This window comes from Kryptolebias marmoratus, linkage group LG22 (genome assembly GCF_001649575.2).
Source record: "Kryptolebias marmoratus isolate JLee-2015 linkage group LG22, ASM164957v2, whole genome shotgun sequence".
NCBI classification, from domain to species: Eukaryota; Metazoa; Chordata; class Actinopteri; order Cyprinodontiformes; family Rivulidae; genus Kryptolebias; species Kryptolebias marmoratus.
The window spans coordinates 11,809,540-11,831,039 of NC_051451.1; the positions used below are offsets into that span (position 1 = coordinate 11,809,540).

At 39.2% G+C, this 21,500-nt stretch overlaps 1 protein-coding gene across 4 annotated transcripts in view; it reads left to right on the forward strand.

Annotated features, from left to right (window-relative positions):
- ltbp1 (latent transforming growth factor beta binding protein 1) overlaps positions 1-21,500 on the forward strand; it is a 114,527-nt gene that overhangs the window by 79,011 nt on the left and 14,016 nt on the right. For 3 of the 4 annotated variants that reach the window (XM_017430894.3, XM_017430903.3, XM_037973430.1), the window contains exons 11-19: positions 2,466-2,633; positions 6,967-7,140; positions 9,872-9,955; positions 10,560-10,685; positions 12,448-12,567; positions 16,816-16,938; positions 18,256-18,381; positions 19,101-19,229; positions 21,234-21,362. In XM_017430894.3, coding sequence (XP_017286383.1) covers positions 2,466-2,633; positions 6,967-7,140; positions 9,872-9,955; positions 10,560-10,685; positions 12,448-12,567; positions 16,816-16,938; positions 18,256-18,381; positions 19,101-19,229; positions 21,234-21,362 — 1,179 coding nt within the window. The remainder of the gene's footprint in view (positions 1-2,465; positions 2,634-6,966; positions 7,141-9,871; positions 9,956-10,559; positions 10,686-12,447; positions 12,568-16,815; positions 16,939-18,255; positions 18,382-19,100; positions 19,230-21,233; positions 21,363-21,500) is intronic. The other variant, XM_017430912.3, reaches the window with a different exon arrangement.

Below are 21,500 nucleotides of genomic sequence, written 5' to 3' on the forward strand. Positions count from 1 at the left end.
AACTTATATACTAATTTTATCTGGTGGTCTGGTGATCTAACAAGAATACAGAACAACCAGGTTGGAGGGACTGCATATAATAAACTGATTGATTATTTTGTTTCCTAATGCAAGACTATTTTATTTCTATGTATATATATATATATATATATATATTTATTTATTTTTATTTTTTTCCCATTCTTGGATCAACTAAGGGCGTTCTTTGAATACCTTGAAGGCCCTGAGAGTTCACCACTGGTATAATTTTTTTTAAAATAATCCAGGTCTTCTCTAAAAACAATGCCATCTCATTTTTCACTAAAATTTAAATATTGTTTGATGTCCAGTATTAACAGGACCTTTTATTGGCTAAACATGCATTTGTCCATTGGTTCACTTTAGCCACTTTCACCTACAACTGTCTCCTCGCTTGAAACCAGAGGCTCACAAATGCAACTCTTTAGTTTAAAGGTTTTTAAATCTGTGTTTTCACCCATGAGCACTATAGATTTGTTTGTAGAATGCAGACAGTTCAGCCCAGACTCTTTCTCTTGTTGCTGTTCAACACATGCACGTCACAGCGAGAGGTTCTGTGTTGAAGATTAACTTGCTGTTTTCCCACATGGGCACACTTGGTGATCCTCTGGACTTGTTACCAGCCAGCTGGCTGGGTAAACCCTGTAAAGAGTCAGACCCAGTGTTGCTTTGATTTCCATTCTTCCATGCAGCCCTGGAAATGTTCAGGTCTGAACTACAGTGTGTGTGTGTGTAAAACCAGCGTAACTTTCCTATTCGTGCTTTTTGGCTAACGCTGGCTGACTCAAAATGAAGTCTTTCTACAGGTAAAGAGAATAAAGATTAAAGACAATTTGTCACAGAGGTGCAACATGTGCTGCGTTACTGATGCATCTTTATCACGAGTCTTCTTCAAACAGCCTGTAGATTTAAAATGCATCGGGACTACAACAAGACAGAGTCACAACAAGCTGGTAAATCCAAATGTTCAGTGGATTATAGCGACTTTGGATGTGTGAAGTCAATCACAAAGCTCTGTAGAGCCTGTTCATCTTATGTCAGAGAATCTCTCATGTTGTACAGTGAGCTTCCATTGTTGATTTATTTTGATGGTGATGATTCATGTTAAATTTTCTCCTTAAATCAGCAAAAAAGTCATCTCATGCTTTGGCAGTAGGTCATACAAATTGTCAGGGGGTTAAAACAAAACTGCCATTCCGTTGTTTTGAATAAAACAACCCAAAACAGAGGTTCAGTTGACTTTAGAGAAAAAAAAATTGGGAGATGGGTACATTGCTTCTACAGATTCAATGTTTTAGTCAGGTCCTTGGATAGGCTCAGCCATGGTGGAGCAACAACAACGCGATTATTTAGAGGAAGTATAAGTACTAACAAGATCTCTGGCATTGTTTTGGATACCCAGCTGCCCCCCTACTATGCAGGGTGCATCCAGACATTTCTACCATTCTGTCTGATGACGGATTGCCTTTGCAATGTGCCTAAATCAAACTCAAGCTACTGACTGAATGCTTCTCCATCCATTACATCAAGACCCTGCAGAGACCATTTGCAATCTGGCAGATTTATTTTACATAGTCATGGGGTTGTTCGGCTGCAGTGTGAATGGGGCTGAACAAAGTCCTCCATCAGGCCTTACACGTTCAAATATAACTATGAAGCCAATATTTTCACCTCATATTCACAAAAGGGAAGAAATTGGAATTTATTATCCAGTATTGTTCTTTTAAGTTTCACTAACATCCTCAGTAGTGTTTGTATGTTAATGAAATGTTTTTTAAAATATTAGTTTGCAGCTAAATTAATTGAACCTGAAAGTCAAGAAATATTTCACCATTGCAAATATTCAAGTAGCTAAGTTTGATCTAAAATAGAGTCTCGAAACAAGCTTTAGCAATTTTTGGAAACCAGAATCATCCCAGATGTTTTATAATCTGTTTATTTGTTGGGAAAATATAGGTCAAGTGTTCAACCAGTGACTGACATGATTTACTTGAGGTAATGTTTCCTGGAAGAAAGAAATCCTGAACCGAACATTCTTGGCTTGCATTGGAGATCATTACTTTGTCTGTGAACCGTCTCCAGTTGGATGCTGTGAAGAGGTTTTACTGTGCCATAAAACAAAACACAGGAACTTAGCCAAACTCTCCTGCATGCCTTCATCTGAGTCAACACTTGACGTTGATAGTGCATGAAGCATTTGCATGACAAAATAGATTTTTTTAAAATTATTTTCCTACATGTTGTCCTTCCTATGGTGTGTTAGATTATGTTTTTAGCTTTAATTGTTGAGTTTTTGTGGCAGAAAAAAACTTTTGCTCTGGTGAAGGGAACCTTTTTATTTCTTCATGTTTTGTCTTGTCGTCCCCGTCCCCTCCCCTCCCCTCATGTATGTGTCTTCTACTCTTTGGTGTACCACTTCTCCACCCTGCTCCTGCGCTCCTCTTCAGCCAACACAGCTGCCATCCAGGAGGAAAAGGGCGCTTGCTTCCGTTTGGTTGGCTCAGGGAGGCAGTGTTTGCACCCAGTGTCTGCCCAGCTGAGCAAACAGCTCTGCTGCTGCAGTGTAGGCAAAGCCTGGGGCCCTCATTGTGACAAATGCCCCCCTCCAGGAACAGGTAAGGTTCCAAGTCTTGCGAGGCTTTTGTGCCCCCAGACTTTCCTTCCCCACTGTATGGAGCAAACATTACTCTGACTCTCATTGGCTGTGCCATTTAAGCATCCCTGTCAGGTTTGTCCTCTCACTCAGCAGTTTGCAGAGCTCTGTTTGTTTAAAAATGATTCTTCTCTTCACACAGATGTAAGTGTAGCTTTAGATTCTGGTTATCATAAACCTCTGAGCCCTTTAGTTGATGCTCACCTGCACATCTAAAGTGTTGGAAACCATCAGCAATGTAAATAAATGCAAATTTGATCAAAACTAAACACCCTTTGGTGAATTGATTTGCATAGATGTTAATTCATATTTCCAATTAATAGATCCCATGTGACTTTCATCTAGGAATCACATGATCTATGTTTATTCTTCATATTGGGCGGCAGGCTTTCTTTGCGATGTTGTGTCACTCCTGTTAAAAGTGGGAAATTCCTCGCTAACATCAGTAAACAAGTTGTTCTATCTGTATCTGTAGAAATGGCTAAGGAAAGAAATTCAACCAAACCAACCATTTTTTCCAAATAATGACCCAGAACAAAGGTTCAAGCAGCGAATAGAAAGAAAAAAGTTTTAGAGTCGGTATGCTACGACTAACTGAAAAATTTAGTGCAGTGGTTCTCAAACAACTACCACTTCAGAAAATACTTATTTTTCCAAGTCTCATCATTATGACAGACATTAAAAAGAGCATGATAACCTTATATTCATAACTGACATAATGAAAAGAACTAACTAATCTACTTGAATGCCTCACTTTATCCGAAGCTTATTCTTCAACAAATCCAATAGGTAGAGACACACACCAAGGCTTGATCATCTCGGCTGGCTGGGTGAAGGTGTCTGCTGGTAATGGCCAAAACACCTGAAGGACACAGGGTCCACTACTGAGGTTTGGTCCCAACGTTTTAACAACAAACCCAAACATGCTTGGATCACTAAGTAAACTTAATTATTTTAACACAAATTACCTCCTGGGCTAAACAAAGGAGACATGATCTTGATTGTCATGCCAGCCTTGGCTTTGACTACCTGCTCCAAACAGCTTTGGTTATTGGACTGGTTCAGGGGGAACCATTCATGGTTCCCTACATGGCTGAGAATAGTGTAATATACATTGTGGTTTTCGCTCTTTTTCTTCCCCCATAACAACTGAATACAAATTTGATCCAACTTTAATCAAATTTCTTGGCTGTTTTGTACCCTCTGTTACAAGCAGGTCCTATAGAAATTTCACATGTGCTGCTTAAATAGTCACTAGTACATCAGGTAACCATTGTCCACTCCTGATTCCATAGTTTACTTCATGGGTTCTGCTTTCACTCTAAAGCATGAGGGCTCAGCAGGCTGCTCAGAGGGTTTGACAGGGATTAACAATGGTCTGTGCATGGTGGTTTTGTATGAAACACAGTGTGCTAGTGACTCAGAGTTTGGGCCCAAACCTCAGAATTCATTCTCTCGTGTGGTGCGATGGTCCTGCCCTGGCCTTTGTCTGAGAATAATTCCTACATGACTAACTGTGTATACAAGTGCTAAATACATGTAGCTTTGCAAATTTAACGTTGCTATACACAATGCACATCAGTATTTTACCATCCATCATGGTAGAATAAACATTTTTGATGAGGCCTCACACAGCCTTTATAAGGAACACTGTTGAAAGAAGCCTTCTACATATTACGCCCGTACAATTTCATTTTCCCCTTCATAAATGAGCTTTACCATGTTTCTGTATCTTTATCCTAAAATTTTGTGTCTGCATGGATGTTCGGGGCATGGCTCAGTAGTTGCTTTTAGAGTACATTAGGAATATCTATTGTTGTGGCTGCTATCACCCTTTTGACTTCTCTGTTTGTCTCCTTTTTTACTTCCATATCCAAATGTCAGTGCGGGTTTCTCAGGCAGTTACTGTTGGCTTGTGCCGTTGGTTTCAGCCTTGAATATAATAAAGGGATTTCATGGATAGCTCTCATTTAAAGCTGGTGTTTTGTGGTTTAACAAGTCAAGGTAATTCAGTGATATTTAGCTTTATTGCAGATGTATGTAGGTGCAGTTGGTTACTTGATGCTTACAAGGCAGGAGGTCACAGGTTCAACTCCTGGCTGGAGCTTTTTTGATTGGAGTTTGCATGTTCTCCCAGTTCATGCATAGGTTTTCTCCAAGTGCTAGGGTCACTGGAAACTCTGAGTGAGACCATGAATGGTTGCCTTTGATGGACCGGCAACCTGTCCAGGGTATACCTCGCTTCTTGCCCAGTGACTGCTGGAGATAGGCACCAGTTCTTCCCGACCCTTGCCCAGAAGCAAGTGGGTTAAAAGAATCGATGAAAGGATAAATTCACTGATTCACTATGTGAAGAAAAAAAGCAAATGATCATAGCAAACTTTGTCACAGAGTTCATGTCAACAAGACCTATTAGGAAAGTATTCAGACCCTTTCAGTTTGTATACCTTTCAGATCAAAATCATTCAATTTATTCTCTTTTCAATATATTTAATAGAAAAACAAGATACATTTTTGTCTGAAACAGTCTGACACAAGCAACAGAAATACCTGAATTTGTTCATTTAAAATTCACTTCAACTCTCATGTTAAATCTCCAGTGGACCCTTGTCAGACTTCTCCATCATGACTGGTAGATATATAGAAAAGAGCTACACATGTCTGTGTGAAGTTGCACAGCTGATGGTGTATTCCAAAATAACAACAAAGGCAAAAGTTTAAAACCATTTCTGGAGACCTGTAAGTTGGGATTTTGTCATGGTACAAATGTGGGAAAGGATACAAAAAAGTCTGTCCTTTTTTTTTTGCAGTTTGAAATTGCCAAACAGGTAACTAACGAGGTAATTATCACTATGAGCGAGACTGAAAACTCCTTGAAGAAAAAGGAAAGCTGCTTAGAAGAAGACCTGCATCTGTGCAGTCAGTCTGGTCTTTGTGGTGGAGTAACCAAAGCTTTCTGAGACTTCCCCAGAAAGGTTACGACATTCAGACTCATTAAAATCAATCTGCCTCGTGTGTTGAAATAAATAATAAACTACTTGGACACAGTTATTCCAAGGAAACCAGATACTGAAAACCCATACCTTCTGTCAAACACGGCGGTGGCAGCATTAGTCTACGAGATGTTTTTTTTTTTTTTTCTTCAAAAGGGTCTGGAATGCTGTTCCAGAAGAAAAGAAAACACAAGTGCAGATAATTATAAAGAGAAAACCTGAGGAAAAACTTATACAGAGAAATTAACTTGCTGATCTACACAACTAATAATTTTCTATAAATTCCTCTCATTCTAATTGTAGTAATGACATTAATCTGTCAAAATTTTTATATTTCTCCCTTCCCATCAATACACCTGCTGTTGTTTTGAATGAAGCCTCATGGTGAGCAGAGTTTTTCTTATTTACTTATTTTTTCAAAATGTAATTCGTGCAAAAAAAATTTTTAATTGATTTTTGCAAATTTAGTTCACAAGTGGTGTTATTCTTTTCATCTGGGATATTTGTTTTTTTTGCATGTGTATTTGTAAGTTTTGTTTTGTCCTGTAAAGCACTTTGATATGTGTCACAGCTTGAAAAGTGCTATTTGGAAAGGAAAAGTTTAGCTATTTCCAGGTAAAATGGTGAATTCAGATGTCATTCTGTCGTTTAAAGTAGTTTATTTTGTTATCAGGTTTTCACTTTATGTTTAGTGTCTCCTTTCCTTCACTGAAATAAAGTGAAGCTTGAGCTTGATGAGCCTCACGTGCCTGGACACCTGCTGCAGTACGAAGAAAACATTTCTGTCCTGATCAGGAAATTTGAAGCTTCTCATAATGCTTCTGTGATGAGAGCTGCTGAACATCACAACACAAGCTGTTAGTTTAAACTAAATTTGCTGCTGTTTTACGTAAAGATTTGATTTGTGGATTTAAATTTTTGGGTTTAAATGCAGGCTACTTCTTTTGTGTAAAAGATTCAGCCATTTTTAAATGGGGTTCCTTAGAAAAGATTACATAAAACACGATGAAATCTTTGAGACTAAAGTTGTTTTAAGATGGCATCAATCCACTTTGGTCATAGCTTCAATCAGACTACCTGTTAGTTTGTCAGTCCTGTCGAATGAAATCTTCAAACTTAGTCTATTTAAAAGTTATCCGCAACAGGTAAGATAATGTTGTTCATCCACGGAACGTCTTTTCAAAATGGCTAAAATTTTTCTGCAAAATTTTAGAGGCTGCCACTCTAAAGATTTTCCAACCAAAAGTTTCCATTTCAATGTGAAAATGTCTTCAGTGGTGTTTGTTTTGTGTCATTTCGCAGCCATGTTCAAAGAGATCTGCCCCGGTGGGATGGGATACACGGTTTTGCCAAACCCTCCTGTGAATAAACCGGTAACCGTTTACCAGGAGCCCATGGACGTTTTACCCCCACACCCCCTGCCAACACCTGAGCGACCAGTGGAGGCATTCGGGACAAAAGAAGTGATTTTACAAGGTCAGTCTTGTATAACAGTCCATATTTATGAAGCTTTGTTTGAAGCACTTGTGAAAATAAAAGAGTTTAATGACTGTTTGACTTACTGTAAGATTCTCGGTGGAAAAGTTTTTGTTTGTTTTCTTAAGTGCTGACTTTTGACATGAAGCTCTTTGTAGCATTAGAGCTATAAAACCATAAATATCTTTAACTATTGTTTCATTACCCCATTAGCTGCCTATAGAATGACTGATTGTAATGCTCTTTTATGGAGGGACACTGCTGCAGGGTTTCAGGTATAGATCAGATTATGTTTTTTTTAGAACTTTACAGTAAGTTACAGAGATTCACGTTTAATTCGGGTCTGATGGCTACACAATATTCTGCCACCACGATAATAAACCATGCCAACCTCACTATAGAAGTTCTCTGCATGCTGTTTTATTCTTAATTTCTCCTGAAGACTTCACCAAGACTCTATAAAGACCATCCACTTTCTGTCTCATTTTTTTTTTTACATCAAAGCAGGGTCATCATTATTTTCCAACAAAAATCTTTAGAATTGAGAGGTGTAGACATAAAGGCCCTTTAAGGCGACTGAAGTGTTTATTTACAGAATTACATTTAAAGATGTAATTTATTTTATTTTTCCTAATTTCATGAATGATAAAGATGTACCAAGTATGAACTGGTGTAACAAATTACACCTGCCCTCTCTTGTTTGAAGAGTGCTGTTTATTTATCAGTGTCTCGGTGAAAAATGCGGAGACGATGGTTTAAACAGCAATCTCACTTTATGCAAATTACAAACTACAAAGTAGCACTAGAAACTCTGATTTATGATCCCGCTGGCATGTGATTAAGAAGATAGATCTTAAAAGAAACTTCCCTCCCGTGGCATTTGTTTGGAGAGGACAAGGATTGAACTGCTTCGGCTCAGCACGCACTCCCTTCAGACACAGCCCGGCCCAGCGGGCTTCACAAGGAGAGGTGGGGGTGGGGTGGGGGGTGGGGGGATGAGCCCGGCCGACAGAAAGAGATGAGCTCCAGCCTCCTCTCTTATTATTCAGGACATGCTTGGAGTCTCTGAGGGAAGAGGAAACTTTGCAGCACCTTAGCCGATTCAGACAGGGTTCAAATTACTGCAGAGCTTTGAACGCACAAGGGACACAGAACAGGCTGAAAGAAAAAAAAAAGGTTCCCTGAAATTTTGTGTAGATTAGTGTTTGAACTACCCCTAAAGGTAATGCGGCACCTGGCAGCTGTGCACACTTAAATTTGTGCAAAGCAGAACACAATGTATGGTGGAAGATTAGAACTTTTTTTTTTTAGTTTTAGGGCTGTTTGTTCAGTCCTTAAGTATGCACGGAAAAGACAGTGTCTTCACATTAATTATGGGCTGTAAAGGTTATTCTTGTGACTTGATCGTTTCTTTATGAGCCTGCAAACACAAGCCTCAGATTTCAAGCTTTGGAAAGCACAGGGTCTATGCACAAGGACTAATAAAAGAAACCACAGAAGCTGAAAACAGGAAATGTTGAGAAAGTAATAAAAATGGCAATAAAACAAAGAATATGCAGTAATTGGAGTGGGGGGGGGGGGCTGTGCATAAGCATTGAAGCACTTTTATTACTGTTTGGTTGTTATTCTTTCATTTCCATCACACGTTTTGATACACAGTTCCTGCCACAGCTTTGGAAAAATTCACACCAAAATTACAACACAACATGCGACTTGATCAGGAATGGTTTGAAATGACTTTTCATAGCAGTACATGCATGTCGTACACAAAAATTGGTAAACGTGCATTTTGGACAATTCCAGTCTGGGGTTTTAGAGTTTTCTGTCAGTACTGGAGCCCTCCTGGGTCTTCTTCCATGGCACCCAATATGATTTAAAATGAGACCAATCCAGAGTGTTGGTGCAATTAGAATGTGCCGTACCTTGACCTTGAAGTACAGCTTGAATGGTTTTAGATGATTTCCTTGGCTCTTTTCTACCATCCTCAATACCCATATTTTCAATCTGGGGTCGCATTTCCTCTTGGGAGATTGGCTTTCGTCCCATGAACATTGGCAGCTGTGGTCAGAGGAAAATGAAGCTGCTTGGAGATGGTCTTGTAGCCTTTACTTTTAACATGAATATCTATAATCTTCTGTCTGAGCTCCATGTTCAGTGTGGTGCACACAACATAACAGTTTGTTTCCTTTAAATAGGCTGAATGGCTGAAGAAGAGCTTGAAGGCACCTATGATACTGATTAAAGTTAAAAACTTAGTTTGAAACATGACTGTAATGCAAAGATTAATAATCTCTTTAAGGGTACTAACAAATCTGCCTTTACGATTTTCTAAAATAAACAAATAAGTTCTTTTTACATTTTTTGTTTAATCTATCAGATACTAAAGAGATGCAGATATACATTAGAAAGTTGCATTTAACTGAATATCTTTTCTCCATGAGGAATGAAACACTGTTTCAATGAGCTGTAAAAGTACCAACAAATGTATCCTTGTCTGTACATTTGTTTTGATCACCTTCCAGCTCTAAACTGAGTTACCAGCTTAATCTTAAAACATAATCCTAAACTCAGCTGTTGGGCAAGTCCTGATGATAAACCATCAGATTTTTTACTGCTACATGATGGAGAAAAAAATTATTAGTCCAGCTATGATATGCCACGATGTATCTGGTAATCCTTGTTAATCCATAGTCTTAATCCATTCTTGTGTTTTGTTGCTTTGTTTGAGCAGTTGTTGAGAGGACCTCCCCTCCTGCACCTGTCGAGATCCTCCCAACTAATGCAGGCCAGGACATCGCTCCGACTCAGTCAGCTGGTAAGACTGAAGCTTGTTTTCGCCTTTTCTCCACGAAAAATAAGACAAATAATTTAAATAATATTAGATGCCAGGCAATATTTAAAGCAACAGCTATAGGATCATTGTGGCTTACAGTGGTCTGGTATTCCTTTGGTTTTGTTGCCTTACAACCTGGAATTGAAATGCTTTTTTTGTCAGAAATATTATAATGAAAAAGAATAATCAGTCAAGTAACAAACATGAAAACATAAGCTAAACAACAAGCAAAAGTAGTAAAAATAATAGTAAATATCCTACTTAATCTTCCAAAAATCAAACAAACAAAACAAAACAAAAAACTGTGTTTGCATCAGTGTACGACATGTTCCTTATAACACTTTTAAAAATGGTTAATAATTTATGTTGTGTCTAAAACCTAATTATGAAGTATTTAGAAATCTTTTATAAGCATCACCAGTTTAATTGAAATATTGATAGTTCAGTTAGTTTAAACATGAATAAATGTGATAGAATTTGCAATGTATTTGTATGTATTTGCAAAAAAATTCAATTTTGTTGTACTTGACATTTTTTATCATATGGTGCTCAGTAAAGTTCTTATTCTGTCTGTCCTTTGGCTCAGAGGTGGATGAGTGCCAGATAAACCCTCACATTTGTGGTCAGGGGGTTTGTTACAACACAGCTGAGAGCTACACCTGCCACTGTGAGGAGGGCTACCACCTGGATGACAGCGAGATCACATGTGTAGGTAAGGTACAGAATCGACAGAGGACGTATGGTGTGTGTTCATGTATTCAGGGTCGACTTTTTTCATATTCAGACCATCAGCGTACAACAAGAAAGAGAGTGATGTGTAAAATTAATCCTCCTTGAAACAGCCAACTGTTGGGCTCCAAATTTATAACAAGCTTTGATTCTTGATCATTTTCAGCTTCTCAAAAACAGCACAAACTTAATGCAAACTTATTGCAATAAATATGTTAGATAGCACAAAACGTCTGGGATGAGGGTCAGCTCCTCTAAGTCCAAACCTCTTGATTTACTGGTCTGTCTACATCCTAGACCTCACCTATGGTCACAAGGTTTAGATCATGACTGAAAGAACGAAATCCTGGATACAAGCAGCTGAAATGAGCTTCCTCCATAGGGTGGCCGGGGTCAGCCTTAGACCTGAGGAACTCCAATCAGAGCCGCTGCTCTTTTGCATCAAAAGGAGTCAGTTAAGGTGGTTTAGGCATCTGATTAGGATGTCTCCTAAATGCTTCCCTTTGGAGGTTTTCCTGGCATGTTCCACTAGGAAGAGACCCTGAAGCAGACCCAGAACTTGCTGGAAGGATGCTATATCCTGTCTGGCCTGGTAATGCCTTGACGTTCTGGAGCTGGAGTGTTCCTGGGGAGAGGGATTAGCACTAAACAAATTTGATCAAGATTTAACTTCTTTTTTAAGTATTTAACTTACAAACACATAAATAAATCTAAACCAATTAAGTGTGCCATTGTCTAGGCATTGAAACACCCTCAGTATTGTTCAACTGTTTTTCTTGCATTTCTTCTCTTCCTATAGTTTTACAGAAACCAGTATGCAACATGATCATGAATAGTGTGTTATGAGTTTTGGTAGTAAATTGTATAATACATACCAAATTCCCATTAAATTGCTAAGGTTTCGACATAGACAACAGTAGGACACAATGAGCCCCATGTCAAGATTACAATGCCACTATTGCCACAATGCTCCTGAGTGCTCCACCCTGGATCCCAGTATGCTGGCACCACAATAAAAAACACCACACTCTTGCTATCAAAGTTTTGTGCAAGTCAAAACCACTGTGGACCTGTCACGCATAATGAGGCACCCACTCTAAAAACCTGCGAAACCCATCCTGGTTCTGGTTGATGTTTTATGTCATAGCAGGTTGACAACCAGCACGAAGGGGTCCTTAGAGGAGTCATAAAAGATCAGGCTCTAGTGAAGCATCCAGCTTCTGCTGCATGTCTTCTTGGCACAGCCAAAGCTTCAAGCACAGGTCCACACTCCGTCCAACAAAACTTCTTCACATTTACTTTATAAGTGAGTGGAATTTTGAATAAGACCAGCGACCACATAGTTACCGGTCTGAGCACCACCCTCCTGCCCGCTTCATCGCCCGTGCCGGGATCTAAATGTGAGGCACTCTGTCATTCTGTGGTTTCCTGCTGTTTCAGCGTAGCTCTCCCCACCCACCAAAATAATACTGAATCAGGGCTGTGGGGGCAAGCAGGCCTGATGATTATTTCCCCATAGCTGCAGTAAAATCTCTCCTCAGCTGCTGAGGGTGTGTAATCACAAGATGATTTATTTTTTTAGAAGTTTATGTAATTATTTATATGCAACCAAAGTATGTAATAAAAAGAGTTCGAAAACATGCTCGTATTTTGTAGGTTTTAGACAAACTGAAGAATCGCAGAATGTAAAAACAACCTCATCTTGTCTTCTTTCTCCTGTTTTTCTTTTTTCTTTTTTCTTTCAGATATTGATGAATGTGAAAACAGGACAAAGTGTCCTTCTGGTATCTGCTATAATGAGGTGGGGGGTTACACCTGTGGCTCCTGCCCTGATGGCTTTTTAGGGCAAGGAGGCCAGTGTGTAGGTAAGTCCAACACTCTGGATCTGTCCATGTTTGGGACTGTACTGCAGTGCATGTGGTCTTTTTAATTCAAAGCTCCAGTAATCTGTTGTGTCTGTAATAAGCCAAACGTTGATCCACATCAATGCTGTAAACAATTATTCTCAAATTTTATGCTCTGAAGATACAATGAAACTACTTTTACTTTAATGGTATAAATAGGCTAAAAGCACCAAGATGTACCTAAATGTAAGATAGACTGCTTTATGTCACTTAAAAGCCTGGCGCCCGTGTTTGAGTAGCTAAGAATTTAAAAGATATACAAACATATCCAGGGACTCTTACAGACTCCTGGTTTTTCCCTTTATTTCAAATATGTACATTTATTTTGATTTAGACCTTTTATTTATGAATTGTTTTTTTTCCTTTCCATCTCAATTTTTGATTTCCTCCTCTTCTAGCTTTGAAAACAGCTTTTGCAAAAAAAAACAAACAAAAAAAACATCAAACCGTGTGGCTTAATCGGGAATAGAGTGCTATGATTTTTAAGCTTCTTAAAACTGCAAAATAATTCTTCATGCACAACAATGGGATTTTGGTGAATTGAGTGAGAAAACCCAGCCCTCTTTGGAGCTCTACGCTCAGACAGACTTCACAGTAGAAACATCATTCAAAGTTTAAAGTGGTCACAGAAAGTTGTACTTTTCATGACTGAACTGAATGAATGAACTTTATTTAAAAAAGAGACCATGTACAATTTAACCATAAATGTCACCATTTGCTGCGCTGTACCGGATTATAGCAAAAGCTAATACACATCTGCAGTCCCTGATATTTTTTTGATATCTCTACTGATTTTTATGCAGTCAGAATTTGTTTTATGAACTTTAAGACTCAGTTTGGATAAAGATGATGTCACATATACATATGAGTTGTCTAAACTTCACAAGCATTTTGCAAACTTTCTTATTTCTAAAATCTTTACACGTACGTAGTTTATACATTAAAGCGTAGGCATGTTTGTCTTCTTTCATCCAATGCGTCTCTCACTGCTTCTCTCAGACCTCCTCAGGATACACACATCCAAACTTTCATTGTATTTGAGTTCAAGTTCTCTTTAAATCTTAAGGGTTTCAAAATGAAGGGGTTTGTTAACTTGTCATATCTCCTAAATAAAACAGTGTAGACATGAAAAACTGATGTATGGGCCCACCAGACACTTCTGTCACTTACTGTTAAGAATTATTTTATACAACTTATAGTTTTCACACAGTGCTGTCATTGAGTGTCAGACACAAGTGTGTTGTTACCATGATGACCCTAATGAGCCACGAGCAGCAGTTTTAACACTTCTTTTGATCTTAGTTCTCCTTTTACTTCTTATACAGTGCATGCATAAAAATGTGGACATTTTGTCAGCTTAGATTATTACAAAAGTAGTTCTCAAATTATTATTGGGCTTTAAAGAAGAAAGTTGATGGATGTTCGAATTTCAGGCTGTAGCTGCATTGGCGCCCTTCAATGTTTCTTCATAAATTAGATTTTTTACATTGTTGTTTGAATTTTAATAAGTTGACATTATTGCTACAAGGTGTAGTGGTGTAAAAAAAAACAAGGCTCAGACTAGGAGGCAAATAGCTAAGATTAAAACTGGGACTTTTATCAAAATTTAAAAAGGCTGGCAGGGCAGCAAAATAACTAACACAAAAAACTACAGAAGAAGGAGCAACAAGGAGCAAAACCATAGCAAACAGTAAGAACCAGGAGTGTGAGTATGCAGCTGAGGCTAATGAGCAGAAGAACAGGTGTGATTAACTGAAGGCAAGGATGAAGAAGGAAAACAATGGTCAGTGGCACAGGAGAGAACCAACTAATGGAAAACACATGGAAAATTATGGCTGAACTTAGAACAAATAACAGAAATATACTTATCTTACAAAGCAAGTGCAAAAGCCACAAAATAATGGCAATTACATTCACAACCACAAGTTTTTAGGTTCTGGCAATAGAGCCCTATTAACTATTCAGAGGTTGTCCCCCCCTTTAAAATTACAAGTTAATACACAGTGGAACAAATGAAAATATTCATAACAACCTAATGCACAATCCTATAGTGATACGGTTGAAACATTAATAAAAATACACAATAGTAGTTTTTCCAGTGTCCCTTATTCCTCCCCTGATTAAAAGTGGTGTGTGACCTTCAATGCTGGTGTCTGCTGACACTCTGACTGATGGAGTTTCCAGTTTTTGTTTCCTGGAGCTTTGTGCCATTTTGAGAATAGATTACATCCTGCCCTGTCAATTCCGAATGTCTAGCCACTAACACACATATATAAATCAGCCCAGGAAACACATGCAGACAAAAATAATCCACTCATCAAGCAGTAAAATAACAAACCATTTCGAACCACTCACAGCAAGGACCCATTTTTTCCCCCCTCTGGAAGGCCTGAAACATCAAGCAGAAACCAAAGATGTGCTCATCTCTCTCTTATTTCAGTAGCCTGCTAACCCCATGTCACAAAGGATGTGACATGGGGTTAGCAGGCTACAAGGTTTTGGCTGTTCGTGCACCGAATAAGGCAAGCCAAGCCACAGTGGGGTGGGAAAGAAATGATGGTGGCAGCAGGAGGAAATATTAAATCAGAGCAACAGAATTTTTTATAGAAATGAATAATCCATCATGCAGATGTTTGCACCATGCAGCCAAAGTCAGGGAAGTGTCATGTCTGTGTGTTTGTATGTTAAACTTGTCTGTATACTAACCCATGGAAGCAAAACTGATGTGACTATTTGAAATACCATTTTTTAAAAACTGAAACACTGCTTATTGGGAAGTATTTAAATTGGTTTAAAGCTAGGGCAAAGCTTTGTGTTCAGTATTAAGAAGTGTGAGTAATGGTGATGGACAGGTTGGCAGATGAGGTCAGGCAGGAGTCCCCAGTGAGAGCAGGGAGCAGGTGGAAGAGAGCCTGGAGAGGTAAAGGTGTGCTCCAGAAAGAAGAGGATTAAAAAGCAGCAGACGCAAGATAGAACGCAACAGCTGGTGTACAAGACAGGTGAAAAAGAGAGTTCAGGCAGTGTGGTGTGGATAGAGACAAGTGACAGGGGCTAACAAAAAGACAGAAAGCAAAGCTGGAAGTGGCAGAGATGAAGACATTAGGATTTTATTTGGGAGTGACCAAAATGGACAGGAATAGTAATGGGTGTATCAGAAGGACAGTTCATTTTAGTGAGACAAGGCTGAGACGGTGTGGACATGTGCAGAGGAGGTATAATGTAGATATAAGAAAAAGGATGTCGAAAATGGAGTTGACAGGGAGAAGGAAAAGACAAAGACCATAGAGAAGGTTCCTGGATGGAGTGAAGGAGGATATGCAGTGAGTTGGTGTGGCAGAGGAGGTAGGATGAGATGGAGACAAATGATCTGCTGTGGTAAACCCCTAAAGGGAGCAGCTGAAAGAAGAAAATTAGGTCTAATTAAGTCTAAGCTTCTAACTTCGGTCTTTGCAAGCACAGTATTCAATATTGACCACTACTCTTCTATTCAACAATTCAGAGCTGAGACTGACCTGCAGTGATGAAGAGGTGAGAAGCAAATTGCAGCCTGTTGCTGCTGAACAAAACAGTAGGCAAAGAAAAACAATCTAACGTATCACATTTTGCACAGCAGTTACAAACTCAAAACGTCCTCAGGAGTGCACAACTCTGATTAGGCGAATGTGTAGGTAGCGTATTTGCTTTCTGAGCTTTCTGTATTTTGACTTATCTACCCTAAGTCTCAGACTGTCTCACATCTGTTACATTTGCAGTGTTTGAAGCTGCAGGGAAACAAATTTACAACTACTCTGGAGATTATTTTGAACAACGTAATACTAGTTTACAGTAACTATAAATGTTTAATCATATTACTTTTTTTTTTTTTGCTATCGGCTCTAAATATAATGTTGTCCAACCATGATGTGCTTCTTTCTCTTCTGTTTACCCTTGTTGTTTACTCCTCTAACATTTAATTAAATTAGCTCTCAGGGACGTGCACCACTCAGATTCTGTTCCTTCACTCGGTGAGAAAACACCGCAGTCAGTCACTCACGATTAGTTTGTTTATTACTGTTTACAACTCGTCTTTACAAATGTTCTTTTAAACATTTACTCAATAAGGCAATTTACTGAGCTCAGCATCCTGTTTATGTAATCGCTAACGAAATGAATGCGAGACGAGTTCATTGATTCAACTTTTAATTGATGCGATGTCGCTCTCCCCGTCAGATGTAGACGAGTGCCAGGACGAGCAAGTCTGCCTCAGAGGTCACTGCCAAAATACCCAAGGCTCGTTCTTCTGCCAGTGTGGGACCGGTTTCAGAATGTCACCGACTGGAGACCAGTGTGACGGTATGGTTCCTGTTTCTTTCGGTTCTTTGCACATCGAGAACTTTGTTTTAATCGAGCACAGAAACGGCGATGACTTTTAGAGCCGTTGTGTAACTGAAAGATCGCGGGCTGTGCTGCTTTTTTAACGCTCTAAACACAGTAGGATGTCACGACAGGAACCTTGAACTTTTGACTCAGTTACTGTAAAATGAAAGCTGCCAGACGAGAAAAAAAAATAGCACAGACAGCGCTTTATCTAAAAGATCTTTTAACCATTTTGCTTTAAATTACTCTATAAACACTTGTGAAAAATAATCTGAACCCTGTCAGTCAAGAAATAATTCCGGCAAACAAAAGGCATCTCTCTTAACCTGCCATCCCTAGGTTGGAGAATAGTAGCAGCTGTTTCATGGTATGGGCTCAGTGGCTCAGACAGGACGGAGGGGGCTAGGGCCCATAAATCATCTGTGGATGAACCTGACCTGAAGACAGCCGATCCAGAACAGGTTTATGCTGATTTGCAGAAATTTTCCATTCTCGCAGATACACAGCACGCACTACGAGCACTAACTGATCACGAGAGAGCTTACAAGATTGTGTGAAATTGCATATAATGTTATTCTGTAAATTCGACCTAAATGGGTATACCACCGTCATTTCTCAACATAAAATAATCTTTATTCTAAACTCTGATATGAAAGGCGGTAGACGATACTCTGTGCCAGTCAGTCTCTGTGAGGTTAATCACATGAGTTTTTATTGCTTAAACTAACGCCTAGTTGGTTTTTTGTTTGTTCTTCTGTAAAGTATGCTTTTGTCTTTTGCCTGTGGGTGCCCAAGAATAGCTTCCATCGTTGTCCACGAGTCAAAACCCAATGTGTCAGACCTTGATCGTGCATCAACTTTACAGTCAAATGCACTAATCAATAAAAGTGGAATGGCTTTACTGCTTCATTGAAGACCAGAGATGTTTTATTATAGCTGAATATGTGATGAGTAAGCTGTGGATTGCACTTTTTTTCCCCCTTGTTGTGTGTTCCTGCAGCCCTCATGATGGCAGCATTTGTTGCAGATAATAAACAAGAAACATAATTCCTGTTTTATGACTCCAGTGTCTCGCTGATGGAACATATGTGGCTTTAATTAGGCAGACCTGGTTTCTGTCACTGACCTGAATCTCTGCCTACGAATCTTCAGAACTGCAGTCTGTAAGCCTGAGGAAGTGGTTCGGTGGTGGTACCACGTGTTGTGAATAAATGTGTTGTTGGTGTGGACATTTTAGACAAGCGCTCCTTATCATCATCCCACTCGTTTCTATGTAATGTGTTGATCTTCCAGATGTGGATGAGTGTGAAGAGGAGGACCGACCATGCGGGGCTGTGGGCGAATGTGTCAACAACGTGGGCTCCTACACGTGTTCCTGCCCTGATGGGTACCGGCAGATCAACGGAACCAGCTGCACAGGTAGGCCTTTAGGAGAAAACTATTCTTGAGACCCACATCGATCTGGAATTTACATGTTTCAACAAAGCAATCTTAAAAACCCAAAAATGGCTGTAACTCAATCAGTTTTACAGATACTGAGCTGAAAATTTGATGTGGTAGAAGCTGAGAAACATTCATATTCACAACAAACTCCAAGCATGAGATCTTGCATTAATGTTATTTTTATGGTTTAACCAAAGCAGCTATAAACGTCATCATTTCTCAACATAAAATGGTTGTGTTTTAAACTGGCGTGAAAGTGATGAGCAATATTCAATCCTTCATTTAATGCTAGGTGTTTCTTTTGTGAGGGTTTCTGACCCTGACGCTTTAAATCAGGGGTCTCCAATCCTGGTCCTCGAGGGCCACTATCCTGCATGTGTTACTTGTTCCTCTGCTCCAACACACCTGATTCAGTGGTTAAATCACCTCTTCATGTTCTGCAGAAGCCTGTTAATCACCCATTAATTGAAATCAGGTGTGTTGGAGCAGAGAAACAAGTAAAACATGCAGGATGGTGGCCCTCCAGGACCAGGATTGGAGACCACTGGTTTAAATTGTTGAAGTTTACCAATTTTGGTCGTCAAAGAGCTGTCAGATCCCAGAAGCATAGATGGCTCCAGTGTTTGGGCTCTCCAAAGACAGAGAAAGAAGCCCAAAAGCAGAGGTCCTAGTTGTTTCTCTCTGTGTTGTCTCAGATATCGATGAGTGTGTGGAGGAAGCAGAGCTCTGCCACCCTCACGGCAGATGTCTCAACACAGAGGGGTCCTATCAGTGTGTGTGTGACCGCGGGTTCACCACCAGCCTCGACACGCCCTCTTGTGATGGTAAGATGCAACTGATGCAAACACAGCTTTTGTGACATGCAGTAGCTGTTTGATGCTAAAGTATTCCCCCTCCCTGATTCAGCGTTAACACCATTTTTACTGTTTTTTTATTTTTCCGTATGTTTTTTTACGGTATAACTACTAATACTTTGTGTTATTTTAGGCAGTCATTTTTTGTTTTTTTTTTGTAACTTTTACACTTTTTAAAATATTTACCTTGAACTACATTGAGATTTCTTCAATTCCTTTAAAACATTCATCTTTTTGAAATCAGCTTCAGCAAACTCGCTATATTTTTGTCTTCTTATTCTATTTTTAGTTTTTAGCTAGGCTTTTGCTATATTTAGCTACATTCTGCTACTTTTATCTTTTAGCTGTTTTTGTGGTATTTTTAGCTTTTTGCTATCATCTTCCTACTCTTACTGTTTAGCTACTTTTCTGCAACATTTAGCTAGCCTTTTGCTACTTTTAGCTTTGAGTTAGCCTTATATTACTGCATTTGCATTTGCTACTTTTAATTTTTAGGTAGCATTTTTCTTTGTTTGGTTTTCAGCTTGTGTTTTGCTTCTTTTAGCTTTCAGCTAGTGTTTTGCCTTAACAAATCAGCTTCTTCAGCACATTTCAGCAAGCCCTTCAGCCCTCAGTGTTCACGCTGCATTCAGGCAGAAAATGCAGTTTTTTTCTCTATTCTACAAAACATACTTCAGATTAGTCAAGTTAAAAAGGGGAAATAAGAAAAATCTTTTGTGATCAGAAAACAGTTCTGAAGGATTAGGATAAGAAGGAAAATTTTATTCTCAATGATCAAATGAAAATCTTTTGGTTCACACATTTGACAAGGCTCACCTCTTGGCTCATACCATCCAAATGATGAGCTCGTAAAGCTGGTCAGGTTTCTGCCAACAATGTCTAAAGCTGTCAACAAGCCAAACGGTGGCTGAGTGTCAGCTTATCTGACCTCCTTTTAATTCCCCTCTTTTCTTCCCCGTCACTCCATGTCACTGCGGGAAGAGAAAGATGAGGAGGAGAAAGTCTACAATTTGTTTTACATATGGTGCTCCAACGTTCTCCACTTTGGCAGGAGCCTCGGCCTCTGTGCCAGAGCTGTTTTTAATGCCCTCTCCTTCCTCAGAAAAATCAGAAAGAAAATAAAAAATCGAGGAAAAGAAACAGACAGAAGCCTTTAAGCTGGCTGTCTAGACTAGGAGGGATATTTGTTGCCCTCCGTCTTGTGATTTATACAAACTCTGACTCAAGTGGAAGCATGTGTGAGTGTGTGTGTGTGTGTGTGTGTAGCTGTCAGAGTGTATATTTTTATAAAAACCAAGTAATCTGTGCCCCTTTTTTGTTACAGCATATGTTTTCGTGGTAAAGGATTCAGTTCTGTACGCTGTATTCAATATTTCACCTTTCATGCCACTGACTTAAAGGGATATTCCAGCCATTCTGAAGTGAAAAAGGTTGCGAAGAGTTAATGTTTTACTTGTTGTAGGTAGTTTCTTGAATGGCTTTAAATTGGAGAAATGGAGTTTACTTTTGATAGCATTGACAAACTCAGAACGCAGCAATTCCAAAACTACAAAGCCATCCAACCAATTACTATTTCATATACTTTTACACAGTTGCCTTTTTCATAATACAGAATAATCAAAATAGCCAAATAACCATGTTGTGTAAAATTGACGGCAGCGATCCGCTTTGAAAGTGAGTCCACTTGAACAAGTTATTATGAGCTTGTTGAGTGGACCCACTTCCAAACTAAACAATTCCAGTCTTCAAAAGCTTATAGTACTTCATGCAAACAAACAAAAATAACCACAAAATTCTATGTGTAAATGCAGACAAATGGAAGTGTGTTGATCACTCAGTAGTTCATTTTTTTTTTTGACAAAAGATTGAAAAAATGATCCTTAAACTTGAATGGAGTGTTAGATTTGGAAGCGTTAAAACCATTACTGCGCCAAAGATCATTTTGGATTTTTCTCTGCTTTGTGTGGTTTTTAGACATCGATGAGTGTGCTCTCAATGCGACTCGGTGTAAACCCCAAGGGGCTTGTGAGAACACACTGGGGTCCTTCCGATGCATGTGTTTCCAGGGCTACGATGCGACTGAGGAAGGCGAAAGCTGTGAAGGTGAGTGTTTGGTATCGAACAGGATGCCCATTTTCTGTCCACATCACAGTCAGGTGGTAGGAGGTGGGGTACACCTTGACCTGGTCCTTCACAGGGCCAACACACAGACACACACAAGCATTCACTTCCACACTCACT